This window comes from Thamnophis elegans, chromosome Z, assembly GCF_009769535.1.
Source record: "Thamnophis elegans isolate rThaEle1 chromosome Z, rThaEle1.pri, whole genome shotgun sequence".
Taxonomy (NCBI): Eukaryota; Metazoa; Chordata; class Lepidosauria; order Squamata; family Colubridae; genus Thamnophis; species Thamnophis elegans.
In genome coordinates this window covers 20,885,022-20,905,088 of record NC_045558.1, presented here as the reverse complement: position 1 = coordinate 20,905,088, position 20,067 = coordinate 20,885,022, and the positions used below count along the sequence as shown (strand labels likewise).

At 36.2% G+C, this 20,067-nt stretch overlaps 1 protein-coding gene across 1 annotated transcript in view; it reads left to right on the top strand.

Moving 5' to 3' along the window:
- Window positions 1–2,915: 2,915 nt before the first annotated feature.
- SVIL (supervillin) overlaps window positions 2,916–20,067 on the top strand; it is a 118,991-nt gene continuing 101,839 nt past the window's right edge. The window contains 1 exon segment of the mRNA XM_032235499.1: window positions 2,916–3,054. Coding sequence (XP_032091390.1) covers window positions 3,033–3,054 — 22 coding nt within the window. The 5' untranslated portion in view covers window positions 2,916–3,032.

The window sequence follows — 20,067 nt, the reverse complement described above, 5'->3', positions numbered from 1 at the left end:
TATCTTCTATGGACCTGTTTCCCATATAGACAAAAAAAGGATGTTACTCCTTAAAAATTAATAATTCTGTTCATAATGTCCATTAATATTATTGCTGTTCTTGTTTCTATTATAATACTGATAGCAGAAAGTATTGCAAGTTATCCAAAGCACTATAAAAAATAAAATGGTTCTCTTTCAGCCTAATTCTTCTTACATGGTTGCTGTGGGGAAATAGGAGGAGTAGGAGTATTATGTGTACAGATAGTCCTCGACTTACAACAATTAATTTAATGACCATTCAAAATTACAACGGCACTGGAAAAAGGGACTTATGACCATTTTTCACACTTACAACCGTTGCAGCACCCTCACAGTCACATGATCAAAATTCAGGTGCTTGGCAACTGACTCTTATTTATAACCGTTGCAATGTTCCGGGCTCACATGATCAGCCTTGCTTCTGACAAGCAAAGTCAATGGGGAAGCCAGATTCGCTTAACAACCATGTTATTAACAAATGCAATTATTTACTTAACAACTATAGCCAAAAAAGTTGTAAAATGGGGCAAACTCACTTAACAAATGTTTCACTTAGCAATATACATTTTGGGCTCAATTGTGGTCGTAATTCGAGGACTGCCTGTATTTGCCACTTTGAATTATTCATAAAATAATAAAAGTGGTAATTAAAGAAGTAAATAAATAAATGTTTGAAATGAAGTACCGTATTTTTCGGAGTATAAGACTCTCCGAAGTATAAGATGCACCTAGCTTTTTTTGGGGGGGGGGAGGACAAATCTGCCTCTGCCTCCCATCAATTTTCCTCTTTGCAGCAAACAGTAAACAGTAAGGACGATATACACTGTTTTTAGTGTTACATTTCAGACTAAACTTGTACAGCTGCTATTAAAATTGATGTGGCTTTCTGGAAGTATACATTATTTTCTGATATTTAAAAGAAGATACAATAGCACTGGGCCTCTTCAGATCAAACATTTATTTTAAAAGCTTCTTCATTTTGTTAAGTTGTCTAGAACAATAATAAAGCAGTCTTTAAAAAATAAGTAATAATTTGAACATTCTATAGGCATTTATAGTTATTGACTTACCTCCTTACAGCAAACAGCCTGAATAGCACAAGGAAAAAAAATCTGCCTCTGCTTCCCAGCAATTTGCTTCCTGCAGCAAACAGCAAGTTTCACTTTCCATTTCAGCCTGGGCCTCCTGATCATCAGCTGTTTCAGGCTGTAGGGATTGCCATAGCCTATTACCACCTGCGCAAGCCCCATTTTTCCCGTTTGCTGCAAGGAGGTAAATTGCTGAGAGGCCAAAGGATGGGGGTCGATGGGTGGGTGGGGTATATTCAATGTATAAACGCAACCAGGTTTTCACCCTCTTTTAGGGGGGGGAAGGTGCGTCTTATACTCCAAAAAATACAGTATATAAATAAATACCTACCGTGCATGTGTTGAAACACTCAAAAATTTCAATGGGATAGACTTTTTCCACACAACTGTATCAGAAATGGTATTTAGCAGGTTTTGACCGGCCCTGGAGAACTGGTAGCAGAAATTTTGAGTAGTTCAGAGAACTGGTAAATACCACTTCTGGCTGGCCCCTTCCCCATCTATTATCTGCCCCCCAAGTCCCACTGATCAGGAAGAAATGGGGTGGGAATGGAGATTTTACAGTATTCTTTGCCTGCCACACCCACTAAGCCATGCCCACCCAGCCATGTCATGCCCACCAAGCTACGCCCACAGAACCAGTAGTACAATTTTTTGAATCCCACTACTGAAGTGTATGTAAGGCTTTTAGAATATCCTAAAAAGTGTATGCGCAATCTTGTTTGTGGATGAGAATCATTCTGTTTTCCAAAAAGAATCATCTTCAGAACCTAGTAGGACCCACGGAGAAGGAATGTTCTTTGTTTCTTGGCTTCGGACCTTCTCTTGCTCCCTTCCCTTGCTTTCCTCGCTTCCCCAAATTTCTATGGAAAAAACTGCTGAAAATGATATCGCTTCTTAATTCTTGCCATGACTGACATAGTAGAAACTAAGCTAATCTTAAAAAATAAAAACAAGTTTTGTGTATTCTTGGCAACAATGGAAGAAGAGGTTAGCATTTGGATCTTTCTCTCTCTCTCTCTTCAAGTTTAGTATCCAGCTTTTTTGTTTCTTGGTGGTGTCCTATCCAAATAGTAAGCAGATCTGATGATTACCATTTCAAAGGTCAGCCAGGGGAAGTTGTCTGCTAAGTTTCTTAGATAATAAACCCAAACAAGCCAGAAAAATAGCACCCATCTCTTCCCCAAATCACACCAACCACACCCCTTTTGCATCATCACAACCTCTGTAAACAGATAAAGTACTCACAGCAAAATCTCTTCTGCCAGACATCCTTGAGGAAATGTTGATTATAGGTTGTGTGCCAAAGCTGAGTCTTGACATGGAAAGCTGGTTCTGGGCCTAAGTCCAATCTCAAATTAGACGCTGCCTGTGATGCCCGTAGGTACCATTTTAAAGCTTCCTGAGCAAGTTAACAATATTAAACCCTCTCCTGAAAGGGATGACGGCATCCTTCTGACTGGGGTGTAGCTCTGGTGCCTGCATTTATTGTCTAGATAGTGTTGGGGAAGTACAAGGCTTTGTGTTCAGTCAGTGGTTAGCCCTTCTGGAGACAAGCTGCTTGAAAGACAATTGTTGGCTATGCGCTTTAACTTCTAACTCCGCAAGTTGCAAACAACACAGTCCAAAAATGCCTCTCTGGATCATTTCAAGCTCTCGGGGAAACATGAATGCGCTTATTAGAATTGTTTGTGAATGAGCCAATCGAGATGGCCTGGCCGCGAGGGTACAGGCAGTGTTTTCCTCCTTTCTCTCCTCCACCCTCCTCACACCAAAGGGAGGAGGGGAGAGTGAGGCAGAAGATATAAGCTCAAACAAAGCGAAGCTGTGTCTCTGAATCGCTCACATGCCCCGGATAAGTAAAGCTTGACCCTGAAAGTGAGAGGGTGAGAGAGAAAGAGAGAAAGAGAAAGAAGTGGAATTATGATCCTAACAATGGAAACGGGTAAGATTTTTACCGGGTGAGGGAAATACAAGCAAATGTGCTCATTTCAGTTGATCTCTAAAGGAAATCCGTGCCTACACCCTAATTAGTGTGTGATTGGCTTAAAGAGTATCTGTGGAGTATGTCATATGAAATCCTTGTGGGGGACCTTCATCCCTGCAATATGCCATTTTTAATGGAGCTAGAAGTGAGATGGGAGGTATTGGCAGGCAGGCAGGAACAAATCTCTCTGATCAAGCCGTGGCTCTGATTTATTTCACAGAGAGTCATCTGTGCTAAGCATTGAGAAATTCCAAAGAAGCAGTGTGTGTAGCATAAGGGAAATTTTAACAGCACGCTGTGAAGCCTGCTGGATGTTGCAAACCCCATGATAATACAGGTTATTAGGTGGCTAGGAAAACTTTTTTTTTAAATTTAATGCTGCATACTTTTTTTTTTAATAAAGGAAGAGACAGTTGTAATAGCAACTTGCGTTACTAGAAACATTTCAAATGTCTTCTCCAAAACTGTGCAGAGGGTGTGTTATGAGTAAATGTTGTTCTGGTTAAATGGTCATGAAGAATTCACATTTGTTGGATGGCTGTGAACAAAGGCATAATTTTGTTCTTGCTGTAGGAGGAAATCTTCTGAAGATGGTACTTATACCTAATTAAACTCCTTGGTTCTAATATACATGTTTCATTTTTCTTACATTTGCTTACATGACTATTGTTGCAAGTTTTACGGATTTACTTAAAAGTAAGTGCATAATGTTCAGTAGGATAACTGTAGGTAAGGTTGCAATTCTGAGCCCAGTTGCTTGGAAGCACGGCTCTCTTGAGCTTTGTTTTAAGTAACACTTAGTTTTAAATAACACATTTAAAAATTATTCGGCTAACGTTATATTTTATTGTTTTCAAGAAATCTGGAAGTTATGGTCAGAAAGGGAATAGGACTGACTTTCAAAGATTAAACCAGTATGGTGTAGTGGTTAAGATGTTAGATTGGCACCTTCAGCCATGGACATTCACTTTGCGCCTGTCACTCTTGGCCCATCCTACCTGACAACATTATTGTGTGGGAAAATGGGACGCTTAATGAGTTCCTGTACAAATGATAACATGATTAAGTTTAGCAAATTAATAATTATAAATAATGAAGTTTTAGTTCCTAACAGAAGCTATTAATTGCTGGTGATCTGGGTTCCAATTTGTGCCAGGTTACGTCTACCTCTACAAATTGTATTAATAAATAAAAGAAGACAGTATAGTATGATTCTTGTCATTTCTGTGAAGCTTGAATAAATTAAATTCCCTGACTTGAACTGAATCATAGAATTACTGTATGTTTGTTGAAACATCAGCATTCCTTAAACTATTAACTGTGAAGGATTACAATTCTCCCTCAAGATCTATTGTATTTTAATTTGGCCTGGGTATCTCTGACTTAATCACGGGAGTTTTCTTTCCTATTCTGCTCTCTGGTTATTTTTCCCTCCTTACCAATAATGATTTTAATGACAAAGTGCTTCTTAAACTGTGGGGTGCTCTTTGCAACACAGAATCTTTTGCCCCTGCATTCTAAAGGAAGGGGGGAGCATTAGCCATTTTCTATTAATCTGATGGGAGAAGTGACTTAGTAGACATCACTCTGATCCCAAAGTATTAAACTGCTTACTAAAATGATGCAGACCAGATATGCATCTTTTTGTTTCCAAGAAGCATTTTCCTCTTGTTAATCTCTTCCCTGCAATTGACCCTCCCCATTTTTGTTTTTTAGGATATTTCCCCCGCCCACCTCACTTTTTTGTTTGGAGAGTGAGGAAGTGCACCCACATTTGAAATAAAGACTAAGATTGGAAATTTTGACAGAGGAATAGGATTTGGACTTGCTGCAGACTAGGACTGTTATAACAGCTGACCTGATCCTTCTGCATTTCAAGAGCTATTTATGGTAGATTAGCTGGTATCAAAGCTCCAGTGTTCAGCCCATAAAAGGTTGGTCCTGTGTGAAGCTACCACCCTGCATTTGGCTAAAGTTCGGGAGCCTATAGTTGTCTGTGAAGGAATTCCAATGATGGATAGAAATGCTAAACCAGAGAATTGTTCTATTGAGAGTTTCAGATGCTGGACAACATTTGAAAGGAAGGTTTTTGCATTAATGTTTTGGCCCAGACTTTTAGTTCTTGGAGTATAACTTTTGCACATGAACTCTTATTCGGTGCGTACATACTATTGGAAAGTACCTTTCTAAATTCATCTGGCACTGAATCATCTTGGCCAGTCACAGATATACTTTCAGAGCACTATATGCTTGTAACTTCTTACGTGATGTGTCACTTAGACTTAAATATTTGCTTTTGAGATAATTTTTTTGTTGATGCTGCAGCATCTTCTGAAGTTTAACTTAGTTCACTGGATTTAAATGTTTTAGAATAGTGGGGTTTTTTTTTTCTTTTGTGAAAGTTGTTTTTTTCTATAATTAAAAAAAATAAGCTAGGGTTATAAAAAACAAGACCAACAAGACTTTTGAAGTAAGTAATTTCTACTTTCTTGAAATGTTTGGTAGTAAAAGTGTTCACAGCCAGTTGTTTGAGAATGTTTGAGCTTTGTCAGCTTGTTATGCGAATGAAGATTTTTTTTTGTCCCAAGTTTGTGCATGTCAGTCATTCAAAATATTTTGAATCTGTTTTCTTCTTTTTTTGTGAGTATTGGATAAATTTCGTTATGGATGGAATGTTTTCCTCAATGCCTTTTTTGTGTGAAGTGTGTTATAATTAATGATAAATGTGTTGGCCTTTAAATACCAATGAGATACACCAGGTTAAATATAGCATGGGAGGTTAATATTTATAGTGGAAGATTTGCATGGCCTTTATTAACATACATATATATATATATATATATATATATATATATATATATATATATATATATATATACACACACACACACACACACACACACACATACATACATATACATATATATACATATATATACACACACACATACATACATACATATACATATATATACATATATATATATATACACACACACACATACATACATACATATATATACATATATATACAAAGCCCAAAACCATGATTCAAAGGCTATAGTAACTATGCACACGCAACATGTTAAGCCCAAATTAAATAGTTTAGAGCAATTGGTAGTGACAATCAGCCATTTGTTCTCCCTCATTTGGCATTTCTGGGAAAGGAAATGAATAAAGTTTAAAAACAAAGCAAAACAAGAACAGCATTTATTATGGAACATAGCCTTTAATATTCTGGCCTGTTTTATAACCGAGTCATTCATTTCTTAGTACAAGACTGGCAGCATACACATGTGTTCATATAAAGACCGCATGATATCCTAACTTAATTTTGTGAATAAAAGTAAACTGTGCTCCAAGATGCCCTAAGTTCAATTTTTATTCAAACATCAAAACAGACTAGATCTCCTAGATAGGAAGATAGGGTATTATAGCACATCTGCCTCCCTCTGTTTATGTCTCTATGTTATGATTTTTTTTTAAAAAAAAAGACTTGTTCTGTCTTGTAGATCTGTTGTAGAGATGTGGAACAATGAGACATTTGACATACTAAATATATTAGCATGACCAGTAAACCTATTAGCTAAGTGGAAAATGAAATCAGTCCTTTGTAAAACACACTTGCCAGAAAAGTAGTTATGGTGATAAACTACAAAACAGAATTCCTAAAAAGCCAATATTTTGAAGATGAGAACGTTGAGACACTATTATATTCACATAAACTTGTTTTCTTCCAATAATCTCATGCATACCTCTATGCAGGATTGTGTGTGAAGATGGGCCTTTCTAGACATTCCTTAATACTCCAATAAGTTGATTGTCTTTTGCATGGATGCAAAATGAGAACTGCTTCAGTGCAGTGTAAACGGATGCTAAAGCGCAGGGATGCCAAACTCAAGACCCGCGGGCTGAATCTGGACTGCAGGATGCTTAAATTTGGTCTATTGGACCATCTTGGAAACAGTGATGCCTTTGCCAGCAAAAACAGAGCACTCTCCCTCCTGAGCTCCTTTTTTTCCTGGCAGAGTGGTGGAGACCATCGAGGCCGAAAACGCGGTCCAGGAGCCTGTTTTACTAACAGAGCGCTGGTGCCACCATAGGTACCGCTGAAATGAATGATGTCATGCCCCCTGGCCATGCTCCCCTTGAGGTCAAACACAACCCTGATGCATCCCTCAATGAAATCAAGTTTGACACTCCTGATATAGGGCCAGTACAACCAACATGGTTAGTTTATTATTTATTTTATTTTATTCGGTTTCTGTAGTTGCCTCAACCGAGTGACTCTGGGTGGCTTAAAATTCTAAAATGATAAATCCATTAGAAACTTTGAAAGAATAAAAACAAATATACATAGCTGCAATGAGGATTAATCAAATAATAGTAAAACTAAGTAACAGAGCCCTTAATACCTTCTGAGACCCAGGTACATAGCTTGCTCAGTCCCCTCCATCTGGCCTTGTTCATACTGTGGCTAATCAGGTATGGACATTGCCCTAAGGGGCTTCCATGCTGCTGTTTATACACAAGGCAAAAGACATCTAGATTTTACTTTTAAAACACTCTGATTGTGAACTGATTATAGCTAAAAGTTTTTTTCATCTCTTCTTTAACCAAGTGTTCTCTTCTGTTTCAATTGGAAACATATGATTTTTTATAGAAACTCTCTGAATACAGCCATCTCTCTTTTTCTTCTGATCTAGCTCCCCCAATATTTATTTATGCTAACATTTTAATACAGATAGTTTTTGCCTTAGGACCAAAATTGAGCCCAAAATTTCTGTTACTAAGCAAAATAATTGTTAAGTGAGTTTTGCTCCATTTTATGACCTTTCTTGCCACACAGATGAATCATGCAGTTGTTAAGTTAAATTAAGTTAAAATACGGTACTTCCTGTTTCCCTGAAAATAAGACCTCCCCGGATAATAAGCCCAATCAGACTTTTGAGCGCATGTGCTAAAATAAGCCCTCCCCTGAAAATAAGCTCTCCCTGAAAATTTTGCAACATAGCGGAGCAGCTATAAGGTGACCACACTCACCACCTCATGCACCTCAAAAATAAGATGTCCCTGAAAATAACGCCAAGTGCTTATTTTGCGGTCAAAAGAAAATAAGACCCTGTCTTATTTTTGGAAAAACACGGTTGTCAGAAGGTCGCAAAAGGGGACCATGTAACTCTGGGAAACTGCAACAGTCATAAGTAAATGCCAGTTCCCAAGTGGCCAAATTTTGTTCTCATAACCTGGCCATGCTGCAAGAGTTTTAAGCGTGAACAATGGTCCTAAGTCATTTTTTCCAATTCCATTCTAACTTAGGACAATCACTAAATGAATGGTTATAAGCTGAGGACTACCTGTATAGCCCTTTTTTGTCTTGTTTTAAAAGCTGCAGTATGATTCCCATCTTGATTTGTTCTATTTAGATCATTATATTCCTCTCTTGAAATGAGCAAAGGGAAAAAATGCTCACTAACAGCTAACAGTCGCAACATTAAAAACATGTAATTAATATTCAATGGATGAACTAAGAAATTAAGCTGAACCAAAAGGTCAGAGTTAGAAAAGCTTATTAAGCAAAAAAGCAGAAAAAAGGAAATGAGAAAATTTTTTCTCAGAGGAAAGAGCTTAAATCAAAGTGCTTTTAAGAAAGCATGGAAAGTTTCTTATGGAAGAAATTTATATCTTAAGCCCAGACATTCTTAAAGCCATCAACAAACTTATGTGTTGTCATTCTAAATGGAGAAAGCTAAGACAGCTTCTACAATAGATATACTGCTTTCTCCCTAAGTCGCCCTTTCCTAACGTAGCACCTTCCTGATTGTTGAAGTAAAGCTCCCATCATCCCCAAACAGGACACCCTTCTGTCTCATAAAATTGGGATTTATAGCCAAATGCTTACTTAGAGTTTCCTAAATACAAACCATTCTTATGTCAAATGCAGATGTTTTGAATGGTGGTGGATTCCAGATATCTAGTCTTCCCATAGCCAAGTCTTTCAAATTTTACACCTGAGTGGAGCAGAGACTGAATGACTGATTTTAACTAATAATGATAGCAGAACTCTACAGGTAGCCTCAGTTGTACCCTCAGAATGTGGCATAGTCAGTAAGAATATGTTCTTCCTGACCCTCAAGTGAGCAGAAATATCTCAAGCCATGCTCTGTCACTGTCTAATAACCCTGTGCCTTGTATCCTCTATCAGTTTCACACTGATAAAGGAATCCCTGCTGCTTTAAAAATACACACACACACACACACAGACACACACACACACACACACACACACAGACTTAAGATTACAAATTGGAACTCTTTTGTTTGGTCACTATGGTGGTACATACAAGAACCTGTGTGCTATAAGCAGTTAAGATGTTGCCTTCACACTGGGAAGACCCAGGTTTGGATCTCCAGGTCCGTCTTGTCCTAAATCAATACCTTAATTGGTGATGCTATGCAAGTTCACAACCAGCAAAACCTGTCTACAGAATTGTTGTTGTGAGGAAGTGTAGAACATAGGGAAAATGACCTTGATGAAGCAAAACAACAAGCAACATCCAGATCATGTTTGTAAATGGATCAGCTAGACACCTCCCTAATTCACTGAACTATAAAGATAAAGAACAGCAAAACCAGAGTTTCTGTTCTGTTTTTATAGCCAATTGCAATAAAAGTTTTAGCACTTTTTGTGGAGTTGATTTCTTGATCTGGTCTACTAGTGGAGCCAACAGTAAGAAGGGGAAGCTGCTAGAAGACAGTCAAGATACAAATCTAACATGTAAATATAAATAAATACATCCTTCTCACCTTGCCACTTTCCCCCAGAAGGCAGGATCATAGAGGCAAGTGTCAAATGTCCATTCCAATTGTTGTGTCCGGTGCCCAGTAAAAGAGGGGATTTTGGATTGCAGCTGTTTCTTCAGTGACAATTGCTACTTGCAAACATAAGTTCCATGCTGCCCTGAGCCTTAATAGGGTGATCAGTCAACAACTTCATGTCACTCTTTGTAATTAAAGAATGGACAAGACTGTTATTGAACACTGTTCTTCTGGGGAAATGCAAGTTCAGACAATCATTGAAACTAATGATAAATAATTAGCTTTCCCAAAGCAAAATAATTTGAAAGCAAACTGAAAAGAAATTAATTTGTTTCATAAAGTGGGAAGATATATTTAAAGCAAATTAAATAAACATGAGTAACATTCTCTTTCTGAATAGCACCGATGTGGTTTCATGCATTAAAGCATATTTATAGAAAAGGCGTATTCTTGGGATGAGAAAATTCAACAATATTTGAAGGGCTCTTTTTGATATACAAGCTGGTTGAAGGGACATATCGTCAGAATATTTTATTGTTAACTGTGTCCTGCACCTGTAATCCAGATGTTACGCACCAGGAAAAAAAGCACTAGGACATTCTGTTCCATATCACAGAACAGTAAGCACGAATAGCACACAAATAAAGCATCTGCTGTTTTCTTTGCAGAAGAAGCTGATTATTCAGTACGCCAGAGCACTGTTTCTCAACCTCAGCAGCTGGGGAATTCTGGGAGTTGAAGTCCACAATTGTTAAGGTTATAAAGTTGTTAAAGTTGAAATATGATCTAGGGAGCTGTCAGGCACAAAAGACCAGCTCCACATGCAAAGGTTCAATTACGCTGATTTATTGCTAAAATAAATCTTCTTCTTGAAGAATCTTCTCAACTAATACAGGTAGTCCTTGATTTACAACCTCAATTGAGCCCGAAATTTCTGTTGCCAAGTGAGACAGTTGTTAAGTGAATCAATGAAGTTGTTAATTAGTAACAGTTGTTAAGTGAATCTGGTTATCCCATTGACTTTGCTTGTCAGATGTGTGCAAAAGCTGATTCTGGGGCACTGAAACCATCATAAATACGAGTCAATTGCCAAGCATCTGAATCTTGATCATGTAACCATGGGAATGCCAGAATGGTTTTAAGTGTGAAAAACAGTCATAAGTCACTTTTTTCAGTGACGTTGTAACTTTGAATGATCACTAAATGAACTGTTGTAAGTCAAGGACTAGCTGTTGTCAGCACTTGCTCAAATAAGAATCATTGGATCTCAAGGGGGTTTGGACTTAGTTTGCTTGTTGGCTATGTAGGGATTCTAAGCTGAGCCAATTCATCCTTCTACAGGAGCTTTTCAGATAGGCAACTAAATAAGGAATATTACTATGTTCTGCAATACTTCAAAAACCTTTACCTGATTGGGAAGGCAATCTAAGTGAGCCTTGGCTGCCAGAAGCTAGTATTGCTGGGAGCTAAACTGACTTACTGGTTCTCCCACCAGAATTTGGCCAACAAATATTTGCTCACCTGTTTTTCACATGTGATGAATTACAGTGGGAATGTCTACTTTGGTTTGATACTGGAGAATGGATAATGTTTCATGATCAATAATTTAATAAGCACATTATATAGGTTATTTGGCTGTGTTGGCTGAAGAATTTTAAGAACTGAAGATGGAGCCATTTTGAAAGTTTGGCAGGTCTTTCTAAACATATTTCTAAATCAACCTCATGGTTTAAATCTGCATCCAAGAGATGTTTATCATTAAATATTTGAGCCATAGTTTATAAAATAGATGTTTCCAGTTGTTCAATAATTACACAACATGGATCAAAACTTTAAAAGAGGTCAACACATTTAAATTCTTGCATAGCATGATCATTCTGATCTACTGATTTTATAATTTATTTAGTTTTGCTGAGAGGGATTATCCTCCCAAAACTGTAACTAAAGAGCATAAGCATTTATTCACTTTTTTCTAATGTGCTGTTAATGCTTGCTTATTTTGTTAATGTTATATGTACAAAATGACTAGTTGTTATTTTTTAATTATCATGGAGATAAAGCTTTGATAATGTGTCACTGTAGTGGGATCTCTGACCTTGCATCCTCCAGAAATGTTGTTGGCAATGAAGAAACCTAACTCTAAGTTTCTGCATTTCATTTCTTTCACTGAATCTACCCTCTTGTCAGACTGAAGGGTATAATTTCTTCCTTTGACCTGAACTAGTAGGTAAGTTTAAAAAAAATAAAATAATTGCCTACATTTGAAAGTTGTAAGAAGAAACTAAACTGTGCTTGTATCTGCAACATGTACAGAGAAAATTCATTCTAGTTAAAATATAAAAGTATAACTACAGATTAACTGTATCATTAATATTCTGATCATAATTTATTAACAATAAAAACATTAACTGTTGCAGAAGTTTGGAATATTAGCATTGCTTATATCTCTGTTACAATATTCATATTCATTGTATGCATAGTTGTTTTTATATGTCACTGTCTGTATTCCCTTCCCCACAAGTTGTAAGCCGCCTTGAGTCCCCTCAGGGAAAAGGGCGGCCTATAAATAAACTTACAAATTAACAAATAGTAATGCAATCTGAAACTAAAATTCAGGAGTTATCTATCATTCTTATATCTGCAGAAAACAGTACTGGCATGAAATTTGCTGCCCTTCTCACTGAATCCAATCTTGCTCAGATTGTGTATGTTCTGACTTGCTGCTAAGTATCCTAATTTTGCCTGATGATATGCAGTAAGCAAAGATTTCTTTGGTTGTGCCAGCTCGTGGGAAAATCGTCTGCCATGTTTTGCACTACTCTAACAAAAATAAAGTGGGTCAGGCTTCAAGACCCAACTGTTTTCTAGACCCTTTTCTGTGCCCTCCCGCCTACACCACACACCCTCATAAACTAAGCTCAACAAAACAACCCAGATCAGAGTCAGAAGGAAGCTGGGTCACAACAATACTCTTATTTAAGATTTCTTTCCTCCTCTCTTCCTTGTTGTTGTTTTTTAAATAAAGTGGCATTTTTTAAAAATGCCACTTTCCAGATTCCTCTGTGTTCAGTTTGGGAGAGAATTGAAGGGCAAGAACTATCATGGCACAGTTTTGTATTTCAGCCTTGTGTAAGTGTAGATAAAAATAAAGGTAAAAGTTTCCCCTGTCCAGTCATGTCTGATTCTAAGGGTGGTGTGGTGCTCATCTTCATTTCTTAGCCAAGGGAGTCAGTATTGTCTGAAGACACCGTTGGGGTCATGTGCCCAGCATAACTATTTGCCAAGGCACATGGAACGCTTTTACCTTCCCACCAAAAGTGATACCTACTTATCTACTCGTATTTGCATGCTTTCAAATTGCTAGGCGGACAGGAGTCGAGGCAGCTAACAGGAGCTCATTCTATCACATGGCACTCAGGTCTCGAACCCAGGCTATCAGCTTTCCAAACTGTCAAGCTAAAGGTCTTTAACCACTGAGCCAGAGCTATATGACCAGTGTAGTACTGCCTTGTCCAGCTTCTTAGAGAAACAAAACACTGGTTTGATTGTAGGTGAGGTTGGCTAGGGACAAGAGAAGAGAGGCTGTGATGTCATCAATCTGAAATAGTCAATGAGTTTGCTCCTCCCCTACCTGCTATCCACTCCCACCTGAATTCCTCTCTTGAGTAATGGGTTGAAAAGTATAATTTGTATTTGTTATTCAGTGATGTTGGCATAAAGAGGAAAATATTACCTTAATACATGTACATTTAAAGGACAATTTAAGCCTGTCTCACAAATGGATTGAAAATCAAAGAAAGACAACATGAAGGCATAACCCAGAAGAAAAATATAGTGATAAAACGTTTAATGAAAGTTGGAAAACTCCTCAGTGAGAAAGCATTTAGGATAGGAATATGACATAGTTCATAAAATAGTGGCACCTGGCAGACAGCTGAGTCATAGCTTAAGTCATAAGTTGAATTTGAAATCTACATGGCAGGAAATTTTTCCATTGCTATAGCTGAAGCAAACCACAGACCTGAATTATTTTGCTACAAACTTCATCTTCAAAAGTTGGCAGTTTTCTATCTTTGTGATAGTTTTAAATTCTAATTAAATCTGAGCTTTACTAAAGAGCCCAGATTGGGCTGATTAAGAGACACATGTGGTATAATGCATACTATTCTACATCTATAGATCACATTCATAGTTAAAAAAACAATGTACATTGTTGTCTATTGTAAACATTTTTATTTTATGATATGATGGGGAAATTTATTGGGATGTTAAGAGCTTACAGATTTTAACAATGATATCATGGGTACTATTAAAGAAAATAAATCAGATTAGATAAAAGAGCAGGTGATGAATGCATGAGGGTTTTTGAAAGTAGAAATGATCTGCTTGCTTCCTGAAGTATTCAACTATGGTGTTTATAAACGTATCTGTGATCTACTGAACTTCACAGAATAATGTGTCAGAGACTTAAATAGCTTCTGCAAATGGGCCAGTTCCTGGCATACGTTTTAGCATATGGCAGAGCCTTATGACATATGAAACAATTGCAGGGATTGGGCATATCTAATTTAATGAAATGAATTGGTTGATCATAGTTTAAATCTTCCATGCGGATTGGCAGGAAAAGAGACTGGGGAGAACAACTCTCAAAATGCTGTTGTAGACTGAAGCTTGAAAACCTGGAAGAAAGTGGAAAAGAGGAAGAAAAGGGGGCAGAAGTGGGAGAGACATTAGACATATTAAGCATCCTGACATCCAGAAGGGGATTAAGCAGGATATTTTTAAGACTCGTATTTCAGTTCAGTTGCTAATTTTAAATTTGTGCAAGTGACCTGGAGGGAAGGGCTAGTTATCATCTAATTGCAGATTATAAAACCAAATTAAATTTGCAATCATCAAGAGAAATGCATAAAAATGAGAGTTTTTTTTTTTTAACCTACTTTGCCAGTGATCTGCAGCTGGAATTATTTTACCAGTAAACTTATATTAAGTATTCTCTTTATAGGGTACTATAAAATGAAAAATTATAAATAAACATAAGCATTTTTCATCCCAGTAGGATAAATGTGAATTTTAACATTGCTGAGAGCCTTGTGATTCTTTTAGACATTTTGTTACATGGTAAACAACATGAGAAGATGAGCATAACTGAGCCCTTCACATGTAAAAATATCTAAGGATACTTTGCCTCTTAGTTCTTTTGAAAGTGAAAGTTGTGACAACTACCTGGGTCATATGTGACTTGACTCTGTGTGCAGTGGTAGCGACCACATGAGGTCATATAGCTTGTAGGTTATAACCTGCAGCCTGTCTTGAAAAGGTTTAGGTGACCAGTCTTTCAAGTCAGCATTGGTCTTGCTCCCTGAAGGATATTGTTATGAGTGCATGCTGATGATAATAGATGGGGATTGTAATGATTTGTACTTTGTACCATATCTACCATTTAAATTGGACATAATTTCAAAGTTCAGCTGAAGTTTGAAAATTCAAAGACAACTGGGGGAAAAACTGTTGGATGGTTCTTGTTTGGGTTAAACCTATGAATTGTCTCTCACTTTAAAAAGTTATGGGAAACTGTTCCTAATCTGATGCCTTCTAAAACACAATATCTCCCACATATCTGCCAGAATGGTTAATAGCATCAGGAGCACATAGACTTGCCAAAGAATTATGTGTCAAGTATATTGTCAGATAGTATCAACCTGGCCAATTCAATTCAACAGGATTTACACAATCCTAGTTCTTTTGATTAAACAATATTAGGATTCCAAAGGCTTGCTTTCCATTGGAATAATGGAACAATTCATCTTTGTTTTATGCTTCTTCTTGTAGTACTACTATATTATTATTTTTTAATCATGTTATAGTTTTCATATTTTCTTGAGAGCTGCTCAGAGTTCATATTGAGAGTATAGTGGTGTAAAAATTAAATTAAGTAAGTAAATAAATAAATAATAAAGTGATGAAATATAAGGAAAATAATCTAAAAACAAAGAAAAAATCTTTCCTATTTATTTAATTTTGATCACCGATTAATAAATTTTTAGAATTTCATAATTATCCATTCAACAAGTTCAAAATAAGTCTTTACTCTTTATCCAACATTTTCAAATTTCTTTGATTTCTATCCTATTAATTTAGTAAGTTCTCTTTTCCTGTTCAAGTCAAAACCTTGTTTTTTCAATAATTTTTAGGTACAATTAAATTATTTCTAAGCACTTCCAATAAATAAAAGATTAAGAACATTTTATTTGTGGTATGCAAACTTAATCAGAAAATTTTTCTTTCCATCAACTGCTTGGGATTTAAAAGAGGAGAGATTTGTTATGGCTGGTAGGATTACATAGGAATTGGAAAATCTTTTCTGTCCTGTGTTTAAATGATTCTGCTAGCAAGTGTGATTATGATCGGTCAAATATGTACCTGCAAATTTGTTGAAAGTTTGGAGCATATAATTTTGCTTCTGGTTTAAATAGCATGTTAAAAATAAGAATATTGTCTTGTGTTAGCAATTCATACTGTTTAATTTCAGATTACATCTTTTACATCTGGCATAAATTACCTTTTGAAGCAGAGTGAGACAATCACTGGCTGTGGATGTGGAAAGAATTTATGAAAATGACAATCCTTGTAATTTAAGAAGCATTATAAACAGAGATGAAATGCTTCTGTAATCCTGGCAGGAAAGAAACAAGAAAATAATAAAAGTGACATTGTGGTTTGGAGGAAAAAAAACCAAGCAAACTTAAAAACAATTCACAATGTTTGAAATCCAGATGTTTTATTCATTTGAAGCATTCCAAGTTTTAATTTTAGGCATCCTGTAGAATAGGGTTGGAAGAAACAATTCTTTGATCCAATTTCTAAAGAATATTTTCATCATACTTTGGAACTCTCTGAATCTGCCTATGAACCAATTCACATAATTAGGGAGTGAGATCTGCAATCTTTGTCAAATTTGGAATATGACTTGGAAATCAAAAAATACACACACACACACACACACACACACACTGACGTGCATGCACACACACACATACACACACGTACTCCAGATACACATATCATATATTAAGTAAATGAGTCGCAAAAATCTATAAATAAAAGTAGATAATGTATTATATTGAGAAAAAAATCTTGAAAAAATGAAAAACAAACTTCTCAAGACCACATGCATCTTTTTATATAGTCTCCTATTGCTTTCTCCTGGATTTTTTTCTCTCCTTTTAACTATCCTTACGTTTCAAAGTTGTTTTCCATCCAAAGATTAGGCACACTTCACAATGCTTGGAGATCAATTCAGTTAATTTAGATATTTTAATGTTAACCACATCAGAAATGTCTAATTATCCTTTAACTAATTTTAATTATCATTTGAAGCCAAGATGAAGTCTAATTTTGAATACTTCATAGAGGCAATTGTTTTTATTAAGAGTTACATCTAGAGGAGATAAGTTGAAGTCAGTGAATCAGTCAAAAATCAAATCCATTGGGTCCACTTTATGTCTAACAAAGTCTAACAAAGCATAAGTGTTTGCTCAATTTTTGTTCTATTCATTTTATGAATAGATGGTATTTTAGAAAATTACATTTATTTTTAAAATGATTGGCAGCATATGAGTGTATTGTTGGTGCCAGTTGAAAGGGTCATTTCTTTGATTGCCTGCATAGCACCAAAAACTATATGTATATAAAAAAGCTGATTGCTTTTTTTCAGATAGAAAGAACAATTGACACCCAGCAAATCTAGTTCCTTAATGAGAAAGGAAAATAATTATGAGTTTATTGATTATGAAGTCATTTGTTCTCTGTATTCTTCTCTAGTTGTTGTAAACTACTAAACTTTGGTATACTGAAATTTTAAAGTATGTTTTCTTCAACTATAGTGGGGAAAATAAATTTTAGACCTATATTTGGAATCCTAGACATGACCCTGTTGAGAAATCATCTTTAGAATAACATGTTCAGTGTTTGTATGCTAGAGGTAGATTATTATGATAAAAAAGTTGTCCAAAATGAAATCCAGTCTGCAGAGTACACTGTAGGAATTGGACCATCTGTAGAATTCTGGAAGAAGTCACAAGTGAAAGTAAAATATTGAAGTTGCAGGATTTGAAGGTTCATTTAAAGCACAGGGTCTTAATAAGATTATGAAAAAAAAACCTACAATGAAGGCTGCTTATACCATGTAATGGTTTCATTTATTTGCAAAAAATAAAAAACACTCAATTGAACTTAGTATTCAAAGAGACTAAAAGTTACATAATAGAAAATATGAACAAAATTACCTTTTAGGTATACCTAATATGTAGCTTTGCAGAATATTGTTTTTATTGGTAACAATATCTGGATAAACATAGAATCATGTTCATATATATAGGATTATCAAAATATACTCTACCTTCTATGAACTGATAGTCAATATTTCCAATTGGTGACCTTCAGGATCAATTTATTTCAATATGCATATGACTGGTTTTCAGTGATGATCATGAATTTTGAAAATCTTTCCCAACATAAATGTTTGTGTTCCAGCAGTTTAGGCTTCTAAATAGTTTGTAGGGCATTTCAGTTAAAAGCAATGCATTGTTTTGATTGAAATAATGTTGAAGTACTGTAATGTAAATAATAATTTAATTGATTTCAGTAGTATAATGCCGATACATTAGATTTTTCTACTGTTGGATTTTTAATATTGTTTTTAAGAGTATCCTTTAAATCAACAATATAAATTATTATTAGTAACTATATTTTGGCATCTGTGGAAGCCACTTATTGGACATCTATGCCCTGAACATTTATAAATAAGTAAGGTTTATTATCTTCTATGATACATTTTTCAATTATATATGAGAACCTCTCTGAAGTTTGAGCCACATAGTGTTTGCACCTTATTAGTAAGATTAATATTGTCTGCATACATATTTTTCTGAATATTACAAGAGAAAAAGGAAAAGGAAATGTAGCCCAATAAGAGAACAAACATGGGTTTGAGGCACAACAGCATTTTCTTTAAAAATAACCAAGTCAAGATCTTGTCCCAGGGGCTATAGATGGGGACGAAATACTCAGCTCAACCTCTGACATGGTCAAATAAATGTTTGGACCTCCAGATCAAAAATGTTGCATTATTATACTGGAACAGGATCCTACTTCTCTCATTATGTTTAATGTACAATTCAGGATGGGTGGGTGAGATGTCTTCTTAAATTCCCAGCTCTTATTGAAGGAGCAGGTGGCACCTTGGCTAAGAAAGCCTTCATACAGATTAATCTAGTGCGTTGATTGTGCTCATACGTGAATCAGAAGGCCTTTAAGGCAGATACTGATCTTATGATCCTCTTGTGTGTGGATACTGCAATGCAGTCTATATAGGGCTACCCTTGAAGACCCCTGGAAACCTGAAGCTTGTCCAGAATTCAGTGACACAGGTTGTTATGGCTAGATGCACACATAACAACTCTGCTTTATAAACTGCATTTGTTGTCAGTAGGCTTCCTGGTAAATTGCTTATTAATGCTTTAGTTAGTCCTTGAGTTACAACCATTCATTTAATGATGTTTAAAGTTACATTGGAACTATAAAACTGACTTATGACTGGGTTCTCATACTTACAACCATCACAGTCTCCCCCTAGTCACATAATGAAAATGTATTTATAATAGTTGCAGTGTCCTGGTGTCATTGGATCACCATTTGCAACTTCCCCAGCTGGCTTCTGACAAATAATAGGGGAAGCCAGATTTGCTTAATGATCATGTAATTCAGAGTTCTCCAACCTTTCCGGGTTGGCGGCCCAGAATATTGGGGAAGGGGGTGGTTTTGTGGGAGGGGCAGGCGGGCACCTGTTAACCCACGCAAGAGGGGTTGCGAGTACATGTAACACTCGTGCGAGTGAGGCCCAGGTGCAAACAGCTACAACCTGATATTGGGCTATGGCCTACAGGTTGGAGACCCCTAGTGTAATTCACTTAACAACTGCTGTGATTCACTTAAAAGCCATGGCAAAAAAGGTCATAAAGTCAGCCTTGATTCACTTAATAACCACTTTGCTTAGCAACAGAAATTCTGGTTATAAGTTGAGGACTATCTTCATAGCCTAGTTGTCTGATACAACATCTACCTTCTCTAGTTTGTGCCCATCCCATGTGA